The following is a 21,922-nucleotide window of genomic DNA, read 5'->3' as shown; positions in this document are numbered from 1 at the left end:
CATCAATATAACTCACGTGATAATGATAATGAGATCATATTTGATTTAAAAAATGTGATTCAACGTCTAAAAAAATTTAGTAAACTAGGAAAAACATTAAATCTAGTAACTAATAAGCTAATTTGTAAGTGTTATTGTAATTGAATCTTGAACTTAAAGTTAACTTACTAGAATTTGAAACATGTAAACCCTACTTTTTCGGACAAAATGGAGACTTTTGGAATAGTTTTGGCACAAAGGGCAATTAAGTTCACTAATCCATATACTATATTGGCACAAGTATAAATTATTTTTATTCATTCATTTTTATACAATTAAGTTTATTAAGTAGATTAATTATAGAGAAAGTGCTCTGAGTTAAAGAAAAATTGTTATCAAAATGTTGAGCCAAATAACTTCAACTTTAAACTGCAAAAGAAATTGGAACACAGTTTCCTCATTCACACAAAAACAAGAAACATATTGAAGTATCAAAAATTATATGCACTTGTTTTTGTGCACTACAACATAAGGCTGAAAGTTATAAATATGACAAGACAAAAGTCAACAAGAATTAGATAGGGGTTATGATTTAATTAATTTGAATTATATTTTTGAAGGAGATATTTCGTTAAAGTCTTGGTTAGAGGAAAGGAATCTTCATTGCTTGATGGCCAATTAAATCCATAGCCGGATGATGAAGAAGCGGGCATGAATAAAAATGCTTCATCACAATCTGAATTCACCGATAAAAATGCTTCATCACAATCTGAATCTGCCATTCAAGCTCAAGGACAACAAGGTGGTGTTGGTGATGATTGTTTTATTTTATCCGACTAGTAGTGATGGTGATGATGGTGGTAATCAAGATGGATGAGAAATCACAATTGAAGGAGGTGGTAGTCGTAGTTCATAATATCCATCTAGTCAAAGACAAAGTGAAACTACAATTACTTCTGAACCATCTCCAGTATGTACATATCAAACACCACGAGACTCTCACAATTATGGTACTAGTGGTGCTAAAACATCCTAAACAAGAGATAAAGGTGTTGCATACAAGAAATATGAGAAAAAGAGATCAATTGATTTATCAAATTATGAATACAGTTTTGGTACGTATAATCCAAATTTTATATATGGTAGTGGACCTGATGGTAGCTTATCAATTGAAGATATTTCTTCGTCAAATTATGGGTATGGGTTCATTTAGAGGGGTGCCATGTCCGACAAATTATCCTCCTACTCCTACAACAGTTTCATCATTTTTGTGCATGTAATCAAATTTGCAAGACAACCCATGACCCAATGCAGCTAATATTGCACAGGCTTTCATATCACCGTGTTACTCTATGAAAAACACAAAAATCAATCTTATACATGGTTGGGGAAGATAAATATAGACAAAAGGGAACACTTGTAAAAACATATTAACTAACAATTATATCCTCTAGCTTTTACTGATAATAACAGACTGTGACACGGCATCCATTTCCTCCTCTACTTTAAACTTAGAGCATCTTGAAATATGTCCCTCTGATGGTCTAAATCAATGGGAAAAGAAAAAAAAAATACTCTCTTGCAATGGTCCCATTCATTCCTAATATGCCAGTTCAATCCATCAAAGCGATTTTATATCTGCAAGTTATAGTAACAAACGAAAATTTCTAGGCAGCTCAAACAAACAAGTGCAAGTTTTTATCAAAGTTATTGGATGTATCGCCCTAGTTCAGTATGAGGGGAAACGGAAGAAAAATGCAAAAGGAATCATGGAAGACAACTTCTTTGCTTCTGATGATGTTGTTTGCTGAACTTTTCTTTGATCAGATTAATGCTTATGTTGCCTTGTGGAAGAACTCAATTAATTAATAGCGTTAACCCTTGGGATCTGTGCAAGTAGAACATCTTTTGTTATGTTTAACACTACTTTAGGTACTGTTAACATAACAGTTCAAAAAAAAAGAGTGTTAGTATTTTGGTGTTTTCTGACTACAATATATCAAAATTCAATCAACTTTTAATATTTTAAACAATTATATTTAAGAAAAGAAAAAAAAATTACTTTTTATCTCTGACTTGTAACATAATTAACAAATCGATCCCTATATTTTTTAAACCGAACACTTAAATCTCTATATAATCTATCCGTCCAAATGGAAGGTTCTTCATCCATTTTTACCGTTAAAAGTATAATAATATCTTTATTACTCTTTTTAAATGAGTAAACTACACGTTAATCCTTAAATTTTACCATAATTAACGGATCAGTCCCTGTATTTTTAAAACAAATACTTAAATCCTTCTATAATCAGTCCGTTTAGATTCTAATATTTTCAAAATTTTCAGAAAATACTTACAATTTCAGTCATTTTTAAGTGATACCAAGTAACCTTTAAATAGATTGTAGATTTTTATAAAAAATATTTTAGAAAGAAATTATACTTTTAGAAATTTGACCATCTACTAACTTTAAACTAATGTCTATAATGGATTGAAAAACTGTAATTTTGAATGGACTGAATATAAAAGGATTCAAGAATTTAGTTTTAAAAATATAAAAATTAATATGTTATTACACTAAAATTCATAGACTAAAGTATAGTTTATACAATATAAAATGTTTCACCCAAATAAACATTTAAGTGTTCATAAAGGTATTTTAGGGATGGAATGATCTCTTATTTGGACGGACTAATTATAGAGGAATTTAAGTGTTAGATTTTAAAAATAAAGGGACCAATCCATTAATTATACTAAAACTCAAAGACTAAAGTGTAATTTACCATTAAGAAAATAATTTTCCTAATAATAGTTTTGCCAGCGATGCTTCTAACTAATCTATCAAAGGGTGTCCTCAACGATAAGTTTGACTTCACGAAAGTATACTCTTGTACTAACACGAAAGCTGAAGGACACATCATTGAATATGATTCATGAAATGTTATCTCTTGGTTACAAGGTTCCTTCGAGAAATTCAATGGACGAGATTTAAACCTAGCAACTTCTATTCCTAAAGTTTCTTTTATTAACAGTAGATATGAGGCATAAACTATGAGCAAGGAAGAGTTCATTGCTTCTCTTTAGCTTAATTTCTTCCTCATTTACCCCTGCTAGACTTAATCTTCTTAGATTCCTCATGTTTGATGAAGTAGTTTGTGTCTAATTTGTGTCGACAAGTATCTCTTATTTGAAATAAAAAATTTTACAACATTATAATTGGATTGATTTCTTCTCTATCAATTCTTTTAAAAAATATTATTATAAAAAGATTAAAATCATGCATTATTATTTATTTATATTCTTTTCTTACAAAATAAATAATTCCAAATGAAGTCGTAATAGATTTTTCATTCTATGTTTGTAAATCTCCATGGAATAGTCAGCTCATAATAGAATTTCATAGAGAATTTGATGAAAAGACAACCTATTATCTCCATTACTTTAGAATATACTCTCCATTAATTTCTGATTATGAGGTTCCAACTTATCCCAAACTTTCTCCATTTCAGACACATATGAAAGAATAGGTTCTAATTAAATTAATGGAATTTCTCTTTTCATCAAATTTTTCACATTTCTTTCTATCTCAAAAGTAAATTCTTTCCATTAATTTTCTATTAATAGGTTCTAATTTATCATTAAACTTTCTACCTTTCACACACATGTATACAAGAACAGAATCTAATTCAAAAATAATGGAAAGAGCAAGTTATTCTCTCTTCATGAAATCCTTTCATATCTCCCTCTGCATCCGCAAGTACACAATAAACTTTCTCCCTTTCACACACACAGTATAAAATAAATGATAAAAATAAAAGGAATTAAAGAACACTCATATAATATATTAATTCATTAGAAATACAAAGTAAGAAAAAAAAAAAAGAAAATTCCATAAACAGTAAGGATAACTTTCTTTTGAGGTTATGGAAAAGGGAATAACATCAACAAAAATGTCCATTATCAATACATAGTTAAGAGCTACATTGATTTTGTATATAAATATATATATGGCCTCTCTGAATCCATTGTGTCCAAAGGCATTTAACAGCTGGAAGCTTAGGACAACTTATTCATCTCTCCAAATTTGGTAAGATAATGGGTGCATTTAGTTTTATTCCTAATTTAGTAATTCTTATAATTTTCCTTAGTTCATAAAGACATAATTAGAACAATGCTGCCTTTTGTAATCAATCGCCTATTTTGGTATTTAGCTTTCATTTATTTATTTATTTGCTTACATTTTAAAGATAAGGAAAAATTACTATTTATTTTTTGTCGTATCACAAAATTACTATTTATTTTTCTGTCAAAATTTAACAGGAGAGACCTTTTAATTGAGTTTTCAAAACCATAGGGAGCATTTAGTATATTTTTAAAACCACAGGGACTAACAAGTTAGATTCATCATACAACAAAAATTAAATAGTAATTTTCCCTAAAGATAAAAGCTTGTTAAGAATGATGAAAAGAAAATAACTATATATTTGAATTTTGACCTAGTAGCCATGGCAACAACAAATACTAGTGGATTTGGTAGCCTTGTCATCAAAAAGCGAATGGAAGCTAATTTTGAGAATTGGAAAGAATGCATGAAACATTACCTGATCGGTCAAGACTTGGGGAGCATAGTGTTTGGAGAGGAAGAAAAACCCCAAGCAAATGATCCCAACTACAAGGATTGGATCAAGAAGAATGCTATGGCTTTACATGCCATTGAAAATTCTTGTGAGGAAGACACCATTTCAAATTTGATGAGGAAGTATCCCAGTGAAGTTGATTCCGCCAAATTTGTTTGGGAGCACCTGGCCGAGAAGCCCTCCAAGGTTAAGCATTACAAGGAAGAAGGTACTTGCTATTTAAATTTTAAAAAATTTTCCATTTTGATAATCAACAAATACAGATATATATACATATGCACACACACAAATATATATATATAAGGGAATTCTTCTTTTTAAATATAATATGCATATGTTATTGTAGAAACATCAAGCATCCTTCAATACAAAACCCTATGCAAAGCAATAGAAAAGGGAGATTGGAATACAGCTGAAGAATGGCTATCAAAGAATCCTAATGATGTTAGGAAAAAGATATCATTGATGGGTCTTAATGCTCTTCAAGTGGCTGTATTGTCTGGAAAATGGAAGATTGCAGAACAGTTGGTGAAGTTAATGTCAGAAGAAGACTTGGAAATGACATCCAATTATGGCAATACAGCCTTTACTCTTGCAGCCTTGAATGGAAGGATAGATATGATGAAGGTGATGTTGGCAAAGAATAAAAATTTGGTTACCAAAGGAAATGATTATGATGGCCGTCTTCCAATCGTCGAAGCTTCATTATTTGACCAAAGAGAAACAATACATTATCTTCTTGAGAAAACTCCCATTCAGTATCTCAGTCCACTAAGGGGTGATAAGAATGGTGCTACACTTCTAAACTGCTTCATCTCTGATGGACTTTATGGTATGCCACTCTGTTCTTTTCTTACACCAAAATTATTTCAATGTAATATTTTTAATAATCTCTTAGGAAGGCTTATTTATAGTTCAGTATAGGTATAGAATTAGAATTAAAAGAATTCTAATAGGTCTGATCTTGAATCTAGGGGTGGAGCCATCCCCCTTAATAATTGGGCCAATTCTTTAGAGATCAATGATAAGAAACTATACAGATGAAAACTGACAAACTATGAGCCTATTATATTGCAAACGGGGACCATGATGAAAATCTATATAGAAGAAAACTAGTGAAAGAAGCAGAGAAAAAGTCTAGAACAACGATGAGTTTGCTCAAGACTTGCAAGAGAAGCTTAAGAGAAAACAACCATCTAAAAGATGTCCAGATCCTGGATTAGTATGGCTTATTCTGTTACGCTTTTCCACTTTTAATCATAAAAATTAGCTTATTAAAAAATAAATAAATAAAAAAGGTGTTATGATTAATAAGGAAAATACAAATTAATACTAATCAATCATTCTTTCTTCCTCTCTCTCTCTCTCTCTCTCTCTAATTCTGTCTACTCTGCAATTCTCTCCTTTCTCTCTCTGCTGTTTCTTCTGTTTCTCTCTCCTTTCCTCTCTTTCTGGCTTGTTAGGGAACAGGGATTCAATCCTTAAAAATTGGTATGAGAGAAAGCTTCCAGGTCGATGCGATGTATTCCACCAGTTGACTGAAGAGTTGATTATCGGTATATCCATCGGTCCGGCACAGATTGAAATAGAAGCCAGTTCGACAGGAAGCTTTTGAAAATGCAATGCACCCAGGTAAATAAGGAACGAGATGAATACAGAAGTTAAATGAGCATCACACACCCAAAAGGTTCCCCACATAGTTCTTCCCTAAGACCCCCCAGTAACTAAGGTAAACAACGTAAAAAAAGCACCCATTTCTGCACCGGTTCCGGAAGAGCGAAGAAAAAGGGGATGTTTTGTTGATAGGAAAAAGAAAGTGTTGATAGTCGTAGCGATATAAACAAGAATACTCATCCGAGCCGCAGGAACATGTACATAAGTCGATTAGAGGTTCGGTTTGCTTCTCCCCTCTAGCGTTCTGGGCACCTGAAAAAATAACAAAGCCTTTCTCTTCGATTGGGAAGAGCCAAATAATCTATCAACCATACCTCTATTTATAGCATTAAACCCTTTAGTCCTAACTAATTAAGAAACTTATTCAAAGGATAACATATAAACAACAAATCTACCTTTTATAGTCCTCCACCTGTTGAGGAATAAATCCTCCACTCTAACACTCTACTTAGGAAAGAGTATCCCACTAGATTATGAATCACAAATCTAACACATTTTCCTTTTGTAATTCATCAATTACAAAGCTTCAAAGGCCACTTCTCTGTTTGGTGTCAGAATGCTAAAGAGATATTACCTACCACTGCTACAATCAGTCCAATGAACTACAACCTTGGCAACAAAAGATCCTATTGGATGTGCTTTAACATCTTAAGAGAATGCAAGACGAGGGGATTGGTAATGGAGAAAATCTAAGAAAACTGATGTCAGTGAACGGAAAACTGACAAGATTACCTTTTTGGAAATTCCAACAAGCCAAATGAAGACCAAGATGCTCCAAGTAAAACTCCCAATAAGAATGACAAGGGCATTATTGAAATGGAGCAAGATTTTCTTGCTAATATATTTAGTGTAAGAGAGGACACTAAGGAGAAGAATGATGAAGATATAGAAGAAGAAAGAAACCATGAAATGGAAACTTCCCGGGGTACTGGCAGGGAATTTGCAAAGACTAAGGCAAGCGAGAATAAGGAGACTGTTTCTCTTGATGACAAGAAAAGTTTTCATGGGAATGGAGATGAGAAGAAGTTGGTTCAAAAGAAGGAACCAAAATTTCAAATTCTTGAAAATTTGATTCAGCAAAGCTTTGAGAATGATGCTTATGTTGCAAATGATGAGAATAATCTACGTTTTGAGGATGGTAACATTTCTAAAGCTTTCCTTGAAAATCTAAGTTCTCAAGATTCGAAGCTTGGACACATTTCAGAAGCTGGCCATGTAAATTCAAGCAGCCTGGTTCAGCATGGCCATTATCTTGCAATTCCTATGGGCCAAGCATCCACTACTAAATACAACATTAGATGAAAGTAATCTTGATTTGATGGATATATAGGACAATCAACTCAGCTGAAGAGAAAAACATGTGAAGGCGGTTGTCTTTTTTTTTTCGAGGAAAAGAGATTTGAGTTTTAGTATGCATCTGTTGATAAGGAGAAAACAGAACAGGGTTGTCAAAGCTCTCTAATGTGGTTATTGTTCAGCTAAAATGGAAAGAGGGTGGATTCTATCCTATGATTTCTTACTTTCTATGGAGGACGAATAGGAAATATCAAGAAGGCAAGGAAAAAAAATCATCTCCTATGGTGCAGGAAAAAAAAACCCAATTCAACGTTTTGATTCTTTTGGCTTTTGTCTGTTGAATTCTGTTGCTCAATTACTGTATATGAAAGCAACAGTTTTATTGGTGTTGCAGTTTCTATTACTCATTCCTGAGGACAATAATGATTTCAAGAAGTGGGGAATATTATGACCAGTAAGGAGAGTAAAGAGGGTTGGCGATTACACGTGGAATTAATAAAATAGTTAGGGTGGTCTCCGATAGTTAAGTAGTTGAAAGATGTTAACAGTAGTAGCTGATTCTGCTATAACTGTAGTTGATTCTGTTAGGGCAGTTATTGAGACCTATATATCTCAGAAGAAGCTATCTTGCAAGGCTTTTTGAGAATTATCAATACTAATCAATCTTTCTTCTTGTCACTCTCTTTCTCTCACTTCTCCCCCTTTCTTTTTCTGTTGTTTCTTTCATTTCTCATTCCTTTCCTCTCTTTTCAACTTGTTAGGGATTCAATCCTTCACAAAAGGATGCAGCCCTATAGGGGCCTGTTTTTGAAAACAACAATTCTGCCATTAGGGGTCAAACAAGTCACCTCTTATAGCCTCCTCTAATCTCAGCACATGACTCGTTAATTGCTTAGAATATGCCGCCATGGCTCTGCCCCTGCTTGAATCTCGATTTTAGAGACCAAAATTAATGGATTTGATGTAAAATTGGGCCTATTTGATTCCCGTAGCCACCATTAGTGGTATATTTCTAATTTTAAAACTTAAATTTACATTCGAATTTAAAACTTATTAATATCTTTTAGCATCTTGAAGTTATATAAATTTAATTAATTTTGTTTATATCTTTGATACCCTAATTTATAATTGTTTTATAATTTGTTAATAAAGATGAAGCACTGCATCTGTTGAAGGAGAAGGAGTACCGAAGACTTGGTTTTATGGAGGATTTTCATAGAAATTTATCTATAAGTTTGCTGGCTAATAAAACTTCAGCATTTCTGAGTGGAAGTACACTTGGATTTTGGAACCAATGGTTATACTCATGTAAGTACAAAAGTGAATACGTGTCCATACATTGCTTTAAAAATAGCTAAAACATAAGTATAAAATGGCATGAAAGGTGTTCCTGAACCCTATCAAGATGATATTAACCCCGCAAAGCCCAAAGATGAAGAGAATGTCCAAACGCATAGGAAGCAAGGTTCAAGTTGTGGAACAAGCACAAGAAAACAAGGTATATCCTAAATGACTCTAGAAATATAATAAGTTGTATCATAGTAATAATAGTAATTCATTTTCATATTAATTCAAACTAAAATATTATTATAAATATGGTATTTTTCTTACAGTTGTCAACTTAGCGCACGCACTGCTTTGGAGATCCCTAAAACATCTTGGTAAGCCATCAACTACTTAATCAATTAACATTCAATCAAACATTCATTATTGTATTGATCTCTCAACTTTTTCATGTAATTGTAGTCCCTGAAAGAATAAAAGATATGAAGAAGAGACATGCTCAAGCCTTGCAACTCCTCAAATTGCTACTCAAGGAAATACCAACATTAGGAAACGAAGAACTCAGGAATCTTAGGTTTAATTTAATAATTTATGATGCAATAAAGAATGGTCTAGTTGAGTTTATCCAGGAGCTAATCAAATCTAACCCTGAATTAGTATGGAGAGTTGATAACAAGGGAAGAACACTATTTGCATATGCAATCCTACTTCGCCAAGAAAAAATTTTTAGCCTTATCTATGGATTGGGGGCAAAACGTCGCACAATAGTGACAAAAAGAGATGTATTTTCAAATAACTTCTTACATATGGCGGCTAAGCTGTCCCCTTCCTTTCAACTCGATCGGGTCCCTGGTGCAGCTCTACAAATGCAAAAGGAATTACAATGGTTTAAGGTAATCTTTATATTTAAAATTTTCCTTCTAGATTTTAAATTTATAAATTAATGGCCAGGTTGATATTGCATGTTGAATCCACCTTTTAAAAAGGCACCCCTTTCTATGTTCTTATAACTAAAGCACTTTGAATTGAATTAAAATCATGTAATTAACATAAACTTTTTTTTTTCTATATGTAAGATCTTATTTTGTCCAAATGCATAATTTACCCACTAACCTTTTCACTAAAAATCACATTATCTCCTCAACTTTATTTTTATTCTATTTGCCTCTTCAACTTTCAAACTATAGAATAACTTAATCACTGCAACAGGAGGGTGATATTCATTAGCACCCACAACATCGGAAATAAGTTATTTCACAATTGAAAAAGTGAAGGGGATGATATATACTCTCACTTGCATTGTAGGATTAAGTTATTCACAATTTGAAAGTTGGTGTAAATAAAATGAAGATAAAATTAAGAGGATAAAATAACTTTTTGTAAAAAAGTGAAATGACAAATTACGCATCCAACCTTTTTTTTAATGATAGTTCAAATAGCAATATTCCAAATTGGCTCTAGATTAACTTGATTAAAAGAACTTTTTTTTTTTTGCCCTAGGAAATACAAAGCATGGTACCAACAAAGTTCATGGAAAGAACTAATGAAAATGGTCATACACCTAGCACTTTATTCACCAAGGAACATGCGGAGTTGATGAAAGAAGGTGAAAGATGGATGAAGAATACCACAGCTTCATGTATGGTTGTGGCTGCTCTCATTGCCACCGTTGTGTTCACAACAGCTTTTACAATTCCTGGTGGCACCAAAAATGACACAGGCATTCCTATATTCTTGGGTTATGATGCATTTCTAATATTTGTCATTACAAATGCACTATCACTCTTCTTGTCTAATACTTCTGTGCTAATATTTCTTGGTATCCTCACTTCACGTTATGCAGAGAAAGATTTCCTCAAGTCCTTACCCAGAAAACTAATCATTGGCCTTTCTACTCTTTTCTTCTCTGTAGTAACCATGATGATAGCCTTTGGCTCTAGCATTTTTATTCTGCTCCAAAAACGATTATCTTGGATTGACATTCCACTCACTATTCTTTCCACAATCCCCGTTACTTTCTTTATATTTTTTCAATTTCCACTCCTATTTCGAGTAGTGATTAACACAAACAAACACAGCTTATTTGAACAACCAAAAGAACAACATGTAGAAGAACAATTGTCTGAAATGGGTTTAGATTCAACTGCTGATGAGTAGATTTCAATTGTTTTATGTGTTCTATCATCTATGTATGTTATGACTGTGAGCAATAATATTCTTAGTTTTTCACTGTTTCACTTTCAGTTCTCAAATAATTCCTATAAAAGTAATTTTTGTCAAAATGTTCTATTATAGTTTCAACAATTTCGAGCCTGTAATTATTAGTTTTATTTTCTAGCAAATAATCTTCAGACGTTAAAATGAGTAAAGTTTTGTTTTTATTAAGAAGAGTGCAAATTTCAACAAACTACAACAATGAAAAAAATAAGTAATTCCTCGTGAATACAGTTTCAACACACCACTACTAAGAGTTCTGCAAACTGAATCCAGGACAAAAGCAGAATAACTTACAATCTGGGTCAGCTTCATCAACCATCTCTATCAGTGAAGTTCTCTCCCAGCCCCTTTGCTAATTGCTTAATGTCATCAACCCATTTCCTGAAAGAAAAAAAAAAAAAGAAAAAGAAAAAAGAATAAGCCACTAGAAGAAAAGAATCACAAATAAGGACGAATTAATTAATTTTCTCCAATTATCTGATATCCCCTGAATCCCAAGGAAGAGCTCATCGTATGAATCCTAAGCCAATGCTAAGCATCCATGTAAGAATGGAAGACAGCGCATGTAAAATTGAATGTGAAGAGTACATGCAGCTTGCTGACAATTCATTATTTTCATATCAGAGAACATTTTCCAGATCTTACTAGAATTTGGCTATCAACTGAATTGCAGTTCAGATAGTTCATTGATAACGCATCATTTCCGTATCAATTGAACATAAACTTAATAATTTTCTCAAAATTTAAAGAAACAATAAAGAACCCAAACTTATGCCCACGTTTTCACAATAAAAACTAAATAGAAAAGTACTGGCAACAATGGTGAGCTAGTACAAGAGCAATCAGGAGAAAAAAGGAAGGGAATCGACATGACGAGCGGACAGGTCTGGTGCTTCACGCTTCACGGTCAAGACTTGAGAAACAAGAGAGGCCAGGACTGAGCACTGAGGAGAGTTTAAGCCTACGATAAACATTTGTTCTGTTTAATTAAAAATGGAACTAATAAATAGAAAATTAAAATTAATATTTATAAAATTAAATTGATTTTAATTAAAAATCAAATTAAATTATTAGTTTGATTTAGTTTATTTCAATTTAAAATTTTAATAATTTTTTTATTTTTTATACTTTAAATTTTAAAATTTAATTCAAATATTTTAATTTTAATTTAATATTTTTATATTATTAAAAATAATATATTACTATTATTAATTATTTTAGTTTAATTTTTTTATTAGAATCGAAGTGATAAGAAATAATTAAAATTTTTTTAAATTAAAAATTAAATCGAATCAAAATAAATAAAAATTTAAATTAATTTAATTTAATTAATTTTTTCAATTTAAAAATTAAATATTTATAGTATTAAATATTAAGATAAACGGTAATTTAGTCCACTCATAAGTACATTTGTTAATCAAATATTTTATCATTTTTAATTATAGTCCCTCAATTGTACTATATTTTCAATTTCATCACTTAACTTTATTTTTTAAAAAAATTTCTTTAATTTTAATTTAAATATTATTAAATTCTCTTTAATATATTATTATAAGTTTTTAAGATTAATTTAATTAAAATATTATTTTTCTTTCCATTTCATATAATTTAATTTTTCTAATTAAATTTTAATTTATTTTAAAATTTATACCTAACCACATTATATAAAATTTCATTTTTATTATTTTTTAATTATTAAATAAAAACTTTTAATACTTTACATGGAAATAGATTTTTTATTTTTATCCATTTACTTTTTGATGCAGGACTATTTAGACTCCGTCAGTAGTTTTAACCAATATCGTTTGGTTAAGACGAAATAGGAGAAAAGAAGGACTATTTAGACTCCGTCAGAAGTTTTAACCAATATCGTTTGGTTAAGACGAAATAGGAGAAAAGAAGGACTATTTAGACTCCGACAGAAGTTTTAACCAATATCGTTTGGTTAAGACGAAATAAGAGAAAAGATAAGCTGAAAAACTAAAAGTCTTATTGAAATTCTTTAAAGATTGAAAAGTGAAAAGTCCGTTCCTAATAGCCAAGGGAGGCTATTTATAATAGAAATAAAATAATCTTAATCCTAATACGAGTCTAAAATCCTAATAGCCAAGGGAAGCTATTTACAATAGAAATAAAACTCTAATATGCAAAATAATCCTAATCCTAATAGGAGTCTAAAATCCTAATAGCCAAGGGAGGCTATTTACAATAGAAATAAAACTCTAATATGCAAAATAATAAAAATACCCAAAATATCCAAAATAATAATTAAAATATAAAAGTTAGCCCCGGTCCAATTCTGCCGTAAAATCCAAGGCTAGTTGCCCCGTATAATTCCCTTCCACTTGTAAAGAACTCGTCCTCGAGTTGTCATCAGCAGGGTAGTACTGAAATAGATTTGTCACATTAAACGTCTTCGAAATTTTTATTTCATGTGGGAGGTTAAGAGCATAGGCATTGTCATTGATCTTCTGAATGATCCGGAATGGACCAATTTTCTTGGCGTCAAGCTTTTTCTATCCTCCACCACGCTCCTGTTTGAAAACATCCACGTGCTGCTTTGCCAAGTTGCTTGCTGCAATACTGTTGTAAGCAAATTCCACCTGGTCTTGGAGGTTTTCACTCTCCTTTGGACTCATCTTGTAATGAGGCAGTTTCGGTAATTTTGATCCATGAATGAGATCAATCTGATGTTGGATATCCCGCAGGGGTGGACGCTTTGATGACTCCTCCACTATCTTAGGAAACTCCTTTAACAACTCTTTAACGGGCGGTGGTAAAGATGGTGCATCCTCCATTGTACCTTTTGCTCTCATCAATAAGGCTAGTGTGCCTTCAGATTTCTCAACTGCGCCTGATAACTTCTGCACTCCCGTAGAAACAGCAACAGTATGCTTCCCTTCCACCTTAGAATGTTTCGCAGAACCGGAAGGCAAGATAGTAATCTTCTTTTGATTCCACATGAACATGTATGAATTCTCCTTCCCTTTATGCAAAGCATCAACGTCGAATTGCCAAGGGCGACCTAGCAAAATTCCACAGCAATCCATATCCACAACATCACAATTAACAGGTTCAGTATAAGATTTACCGATCGAGATAGGCACGCTGCAGATTCTGTTGACCTCAATTGTCGGTCCTTCCTTGATCCATCCGACTTTGTAGGGTGAGGGGTGAGGCTGTGTAGGCAACTGTAATTTTTCTACCAATTGCTTAGCTATCAGATTCTCACGACTGCAGCTATCTATAATTAGCCTGCAAATTGCCTCTCCTACTCGACATTTTGCCTGGAAAATCTTCTTCCTTTGCGTCTCATCCTCCTGTTTTGTTGAACATAAGATTTTTTTCACCACATAGGTGACCTTAGGATTGGCGGCCATAGGAATGGTGGCCACAGGATTGACGGCCACAGGATTGGCGACTGGTTGGGGGTTTGCGGCAGCGGCGGGTTGGTGGATTCCCTGCTGTAGGATCAGTTGTCTGATCATCTCCTTCAATTCTGCTAAGGATGCCTCAATCGCAGCAAGTCGCGCCTCTTGGTTATCTGCCATGGTCGAACTTCGCTCTGATACCAATCTGATATAGGACTATTTAGACTCCGTCAGGAGTTTTAACCAATATCGTTTGGTTAAGACGAAATAGGAGAAAAGAAGGACTATTTAGACTCCGTCAGGAGTTTTAACCAATATCGTTTGGTTAAGACGAAATAAGAGAAAAGATAAGCTGAAAGACTAAAAGTCTTATTGAAATTCTTTAAAGATTGAAAAGTGAAAAGTCCGTTCCTAATAGCCAAGGGAGACTATTTATAATAGAAATAAAATAATCCTAATCCTAATACGAGTCTAAAATCCTAATAGCCAAGGGAGGCTATTTACAATAGAAATAAAACTCTAATATGCAAAATAATCCTAATCCTAATAGGAGTCTAAAATCCTAATAGCCAAGGGAGGCTATTTACAATAGAAATAAAACTCTAATATGCAAAATAATAAAAATATCCAAAATATCTAAAATAATAATTAAAATATAAAAGTTAGCCCCAGTCCAACTCTGCCGTAAAATCCAAGGCTAGTTGCCCCGTATCACTTTTGTAATTAAATATTAAATAAACAAATATTTAAAATTAACTAGTTTAAAATAATTCATAACATTTTAAATATTACTATAAATATTATTATTTTAATTTAATTATATTTTGTTAAATATTATTACAAGCTACCATGCGCAAGTTTCCCTCCTTGGTACTTTCGTGATTGGATGTTTTTGCCATTTTCTCTTCCTTAAACCTAATTTCTTTTTTTCTCTTCTCCATGAAAGACTATCTGCGTCAATTGACTATCGATAAAGAAGATAATATTGTTATTTCTATTAAGAGTTCCAGAAATATTCCCATTTTTTAGTTTTCATATAGAATTTTTTCGTAATTTTTTACATTTTGATAGTTGTTTCTCAGTCAATACATAAGGATTGGGAGGAGCCTTTCGTTTAATATAGAAGAATCATGTGTTCTGTAGTTGGCTTTTCTTCAAATTTTATTGATTCGGTTGTTTCGGAAGGTCATGTTCAATGAAGATTTACTAGTTATTATGGGTTTTCGGAATCGTAACGATAACGTCAATCTTGAAACTTTATTCGAGTTTTATCTCGTATAAATTTTCTTCCGTGGTTTTGTTCAGAAGACTTTAATGATTTATACTCGACAGATGAGAAAAAATGAGAACCATCTTTGCAAAATTTTCATATGTAAGGATTTGGATAGGCACTTGAGAAGTATATTTGTCAAATTATTTTATACCGGATTTAATTTTAAATGTTTGTAAATTTTTGTTAAACTCTAAAACTGATAGTTTTATTAGATGGGTTTGTCATAATACTACTCTAATTGCTTACATTTTGACTAAAAAATCTATTATACATAATCGTCTCTCTTTGTGTTGATACAATCAATAGTTTTATTTTAAAAAAAACTACCATTAATAAACATAATTTAAATATTTTATTTAGTTAAATATTTTGTAATATTAATATTTAAAAAAAAATTATGTAATTAATGAATAGTAAAAAAATAAACTAGTTTAGCTTCTTCTTTTTTTCTGCTTTTTTTATTTAAATGCTTTGTTAAAGGTTAACCATTAAAATGACACTGACAGTATAATTTGGACAATAATCAAATTGATCAAAATGACTAAATTTCACCTAATAATAATAAAAATAAAAATTCCTTAAAATTATAATAAATAGATAATACATTTAATAAATAATAAGTAAACTTTAAAAATTCTTTGTGCTAAATCTATTAATATGTATTTTTTATGAAATAAAGAGAAAATAAATAAATTGAGAGGTCGATTAGAGAAAAGATAAAAAAAATATTTTTTTATTTTTATTAACTTGAAAAATTAATAGATAATGTGGAATTTTATGATTATGAAATTGAAGTTTAGTAATTAAATTGAAAATATAATTAAAATTGAGAGACTGCGAATAAAAAACACCTAACTATTTAGTTTGTAATAAACTAACAAATTTGTTGTTGTTCTTCAAAATCCCTTTATTCCAATAATTTTATATACTCTAATAATTTACTTCTATTAAATGCATAAAATAAAATGAGATTTATATTTTAGTTTCTGAATATTGTCATTATTAACAAATCAGTTACTGTATTTTTAAAAATCTATTAAAACATTCTTAATTTTTTTCTTCGTTAACGAAATAGTTCTTCTATCATCTTTTTCGTTAAAAATAGATACGAGAGAGCAAATTTTTAAAATTTAATTTTGCTCTCAAATAAAATCTTTTATTTAGTAATTGGATATTACTATTATTAACAAGTCAGTCCCTATATTTTTAAAAGTTTATTAAAATGTTCTTATTTTTTTCATATTTATTAAAATATTCTTATCATTTTTTTTATCAATAAAATAGTCTCTTATCTTCCTTCTCTTCCTCCTTAAAAAAGAAGGAAAAGAAGATGGTGATGATGAAAGAGAATAAGAATAATAAAAACAAGAGGAGAAGAAGAAGAAAAAGAAGAATAAAGAGAAGAAGAAGATGATGAAGAAAAATAAAATGAAAAATTAAAGAAGAATAAAAAAAAAAAGAAGAGGAGGAAGAACTAATAAAGAAAAAGAAGGAGGAGAAAAAAAAATAATTTAATTTTTTACTATATTTTTAACGAAAAAAAATAGATAAAAAAATTATTATGTTGATAGTGAAAAAATAATAACATTTGAATATACTTTTAAAAATATTAATATTAATTTATTAATAATACTAATACCTAAAAATTAAATTTTTCTAAAATAAATTAGTCCCGTCTACAGCCTGCCCTCTATATGGATTGGCCAAAAATAAATAGAAATCTTTTAGCGATCAAGATTCAATTGTCTCTCTCCCCTAAATATCTATTGAAAAAAAAATTCCATAATAAGCAAAATCCTCTTTTTAAAGTAGAAAGATAAAATTGTTATTAGCAATAAAACTCAGGCGTTAAATTATAAATTGTCCATGAGAGGTAACTGAATGAACTTAGAAAGCCCTAGCTGGTAGTATAAAACCCTAATGTTCAAAATGACCCTCTTGCTATTGCAAACAAGAGGAAGAAAGGGCCGAAAAGATGCAGATATTCGTGAAAACCCTAACCGGAAAGACCATAACTCTCGAAGTAGAGAGCAGCGATACAATCGACAATGTCAAGGCCAAGATCCAAGACAAGGAAGGTATTCACTTATTTTTGTTTCACCATCTGTTTGTTTCCTGAGAAAATGAGTTTTTTAGCTTTATTTTACTCTTTTCCCTTGTCTTTTAATCTGTTGAAAATGTAAGCTACTAATTTGGTAATTGACGATTGTTTAACAGGAATCCCACCGGACCAGCAGCGGTTGATCTTCGCTGGGAAGCAGCTTGAAGATGGCCGAACATTGGCTGATTACAATATCCAGAAAGGTCTCTCTATGTGAATCAATCAATCAATTTGATAGCTTGATCTGCGGAACTTTTTAGATAACTAATTGGATTCAGATGTACTTAATTTATTTTCTACTATGCAGAATCAACCCTTCATCTTGTTCTGAGGCTTAGGGGAGGAATTATAGAGCCTTCTCTCATGGCTTTGGCTCGTAAGTACAATCAAGACAAGATGATCTGCCGCAAGTATGTCTTTTTCACCATTTTTGTTTATATTGGACTGCTTTGGAGCTTTTTTTTTTTTTTTTTTTAAAATTAACTTTAATTTGAGTGTTCAGTTATAATATTCTATTTGGATATGTTGGCATTTCTTTTTGTTCATGATGCAACCTACCTAAATATAGAAACTTGTTATAGATAATGAACTGTTAATATAACTTCAGGGTGCCTAGGCTATGTTTGGTTCAATTCCTTCTCTTAAAATTTTGTAGAATTCCATCGAATTTTCATGTTTATGAGTTTGGCTTGTACAAAAATTAGCATTCAATCCCGTGAAATTGGTTATAAGTAAAAATTGGTGGAATTTGAACTGAATTCTACAAAACTTACATAACAATTTTTTTTTTTTGGACTAAAGCCCATATCAAAATAAATAAATTGTAGTCTTTTAATTTTACATTTGAGGGTTGTTTAAAAAAATGAGACAATTGAATTTTGTATTTTAAGTTGTATCCAACCAAACAGTGCAATTTATTTCAAATGGACTCTACCTAAAATTCAGTTGATTTCCACAAAATCTTATGGAATGGAATTGAACCAAGCTTTACTTTAGCTGCTTTGCCCTTAAAAGTGCACAAAAGGTCATAGTCATACAAGTTTCCAAAGTTCCCATTTGTTCGTTTTTGTCCACTGGGATTATGTTCTGTTGATTTTCCAGGATGGTAGATCTTTTTTCAGCATTTGTTTGAGGTGACTGAATGCAACATTTTTTCCTCGGCAATCTATTGTCCATAGATGATAGAATTACTAAAGTGCATTTGTTGAGAAAATATTGTAGTGCAGATTGAGACAATATATTAAGCTTTTATGTGACTAAATGACTGTTAACTTCCAAGCTGAATCATTTGTACTTTTTTGAAATGTGACAACTAGTCTAATACTATGTTTGGTTCAATTCCAATTCTTAATTGAATGTCAAGTTTTGTGTGTTTGGTTTGAAGAAAAATTAGAATTCAATTGAATTCCATGGAATTGGTTATAACTAAAATCAATTCCTTCAAATTTTGATGGAATTTGAAATGAATTTCACAAAACTTGCATAACAATGCTTTGTGGACTAAAATGTCCCTAACAAAACTTTTCCTCTCAATTATCATTTATTTTACTAGTTAATTAAATAAATAACTGAAAATTAATAAATCATTAAAAAATATTAATAATTAGAAAATAAATGATTAAAAATTATTTTAATAAATAATTATACTTCTTAAACTTTTTATATTATTTATAAATATTAAATAAAAGTAATAGATATTACTAAATGATCGATCATCTATCTTACACCTTCACTTTCTTGAATCATGAATCAGTTGAATGGAATGAAAACTCTCTTACACAGGAGTACACACAAATATAACTCTCATGTTATGTATTTTGATTTTATTATAGTTATTAAAGGCTCTAGGTGCACTAAGGCTCCAAGAGGTTTCTTCTTCTGCTTCTTCGTCTTCTCCTTTCTCTTTCTCTTTGCATTTTTCGAAAGCGTGGAACTGGGATTGATGTGCTTGGAAAACAAAGACGTGCCTAGATATGTTCTTCGTCTTCTCCTTTCTCTTTCTCATTCGCATTTTCCGGAAGCGTGGAACTGGGATTGATGTGCTTGGAACACAAAGGCGCACATAGATATGGCCTTGTGCCTGGTGCGCCTTCGCAACGGCACCCGCCTGGAGGGCTTTCAGTCATTGCCCTTGGAGCCTAGTGCGCCTTGCACCTGGCGCACCTTTCACAACAATGGATTTTATCAATATATTATTAAAGGATTTACATTATTATTATTATTATTAGTGCTGGTAGTTAATTATTATACATTTATTGTGAATAAGAATTTTCCAATTGAATACAATTGAATTCTATATTTTAAATTATATCAAACCAAACAGTGAAATTCATTTGAAATGAATTCTATCTAGAATTCAATTGAATTCTATCTAGAATTCAACTGAATTCCACGTAATTCTAATTATAAAATTGAACCAAACACTATGTAAAAGTAATCATTTCCTTAGGCTTTGTACTATGGATTTAAATGAATCTACTGGCCCATGACTGTCCATTTATTCTTGCCCTTGTAGTCCCTTTCTTCATATTTATTCTTCTGTTCTCCTTTCCTATTTCAATTTTCAACCCCATTTTGAAGTTGTGTTTGTGCTTTGCTTGTTGGTTTTCTTGATAGGACTACAAGCTGATCCCGTTTGTCTCACTAGTGGAGTCCCTATTCCTAATATTGATTTCCATTCTCAGCTTTATTAGGTGCATACATATGCGTTGTGTGAGTGATAAAAATTACACATTAGAGACATTATGCTTTTCTACATGTGGCTTTGATTACGTGCTCTCTAGCTAGTTCACTGTTTGTGCCTCCAGATGCTCTAATGTCACGTAATGAACTGATCTGGATCACATGTATTGTATTTCAGGTCTTCTGTTTATTTGGATTGTTAAATGAAACAATGACTTGTGCTTTTGTTAGGTGTTATGCTCGTCTGCATCCAAGGGCTGTAAATTGCAGGAAGAAAAAATGTGGTCACAGCAACCAGGTAAGTTCTTGTTTTGTTGAAATTAACGATGGTTATTATTTTGGTGTCCTCCTAGCTTCTACATATTTAGCTTTCTACTGTTGCCTTGACTGCTTGAACTTTCTTTTATCTTCATTGCAGTTGAGGCCTAAAAAGAAGATCAAGTAGACTCTGATGCAGATTGCATATGGGGGCTTTGAACATTTAAGTGTTAGATCTGTTATTTTACCTTTCTGGTTGATTGAAATGTCAGTTTTGGATTAGCAATTCTCTATATGTTCGACCTTGACGGAACGCTGTTAAATGTTTAGCTGTTATTTGGTTTTTGAAATTTTCCCATCCATGAGTATCACCCTATATTGCTCTATCCGAATCTCATATTCATCTGATTAGTAATAGGAAAATTCATTGTTTAGTTTCCAAGTTTTATTATTAATAACATTTGAATTCTTGTATTTTTTTTTGGATAATTGAACTATTTTGTCTTTAATTTTAATTTTAATTATCATAATTGAAGGTCTTTAATGTCATTATTTTTTATTGTCAATGTTCAAGATAAAATTATCCTTTCTCTATACCATCAATCTGAATTAGACCTAGCCAAGAGCCGGAACTAGAACTGGTGGTTGGATTTGACTTGTGAATTGAACTAGAATTGGCCTAATTTATGTTGGTTCAGAAACAGTTTTAGTTTTTGTATGGTTTTGGTTTGGTTTTATGGTAGTTATGGTTTTGGTTTTTATTTTAATTAAATTAAATTTAAATTTTAAACGGTCATTCTTATTATTTATAAAATAAATAAATAAAATTAAAGAAAATGTGAAGAAATAATTTTAAGTCTTACATATTGAATTGGTATTTGATTGAATAATTAAATTGTATAAAATGTGTCTATTTTAGTATGCAAAATAAAATAATATAATGTATAATGTAAAAAATAAAATAATATTATATTTAAATGAAAGTAATTTTTTTTTACAAACAAAGAAAAATTTAAAATTTGAATTTAATTATTTGATAATTTAATTTGGCTAAGTGGTATAATTTTATAAAATAATTTATTTAAAAAATTTAAAATTAAATTGAACTAGTCAATTTTAATTTAAATTTTGGTTCTGATTCAAAGGGATG

The 21,922-nt window shown here is 31.0% G+C and overlaps 2 protein-coding genes and 1 long non-coding RNA gene across 3 annotated transcripts; 2 read left to right on the top strand and 1 right to left on the bottom strand.

Annotated features, from left to right (window-relative positions):
- Positions 1 to 3,953: 3,953 nt before the first annotated feature.
- LOC110617337 lies at positions 3,954 to 11,214 on the top strand. Its single transcript, XM_021760065.2, has 8 exons — positions 3,954 to 4,066; positions 4,483 to 4,824; positions 4,963 to 5,448; positions 8,739 to 8,894; positions 8,971 to 9,084; positions 9,200 to 9,247; positions 9,333 to 9,763; positions 10,371 to 11,214. Exons 2-8 carry the CDS (start codon positions 4,485 to 4,487, stop codon positions 11,025 to 11,027), a joined length of 2,232 nt encoding a protein of 743 aa, XP_021615757.2. The 5' UTR covers positions 3,954 to 4,066; positions 4,483 to 4,484; the 3' UTR covers positions 11,028 to 11,214.
- On the bottom strand, positions 4,444 to 12,055 carry LOC122723828. Its single transcript, XR_006351053.1, has 3 exons — positions 11,922 to 12,055; positions 11,382 to 11,468; positions 4,444 to 4,781 (listed from the first exon to the last, which is right to left on the bottom strand). It is a non-coding gene; the product is annotated as an uncharacterized LOC122723828 (long non-coding RNA).
- A 5,532-nt stretch (positions 12,056 to 17,587) lies between these two features.
- Positions 17,588 to 21,214, top strand: LOC110616716 (ubiquitin-60S ribosomal protein L40). The gene is made up of 5 exons (XM_021759188.2): positions 17,588 to 17,809; positions 17,949 to 18,035; positions 18,140 to 18,242; positions 20,746 to 20,812; positions 20,933 to 21,214. The coding sequence occupies exons 1-5, from the start codon at positions 17,707 to 17,709 to the stop codon at positions 20,957 to 20,959; spliced, it is 387 nt and encodes a 128-aa protein (XP_021614880.1). The 5' UTR covers positions 17,588 to 17,706; the 3' UTR covers positions 20,960 to 21,214.
- The last annotated feature ends 708 nt before the right edge of the window (positions 21,215 to 21,922 follow it).

This window comes from Manihot esculenta, chromosome 6, assembly GCF_001659605.2.
Source record: "Manihot esculenta cultivar AM560-2 chromosome 6, M.esculenta_v8, whole genome shotgun sequence".
NCBI classification, from domain to species: Eukaryota; Viridiplantae; Streptophyta; class Magnoliopsida; order Malpighiales; family Euphorbiaceae; genus Manihot; species Manihot esculenta.
The sequence above is the reverse complement of the archived record's forward strand: the minus strand, read 5'-3'. Positions and strand labels throughout refer to the sequence as shown.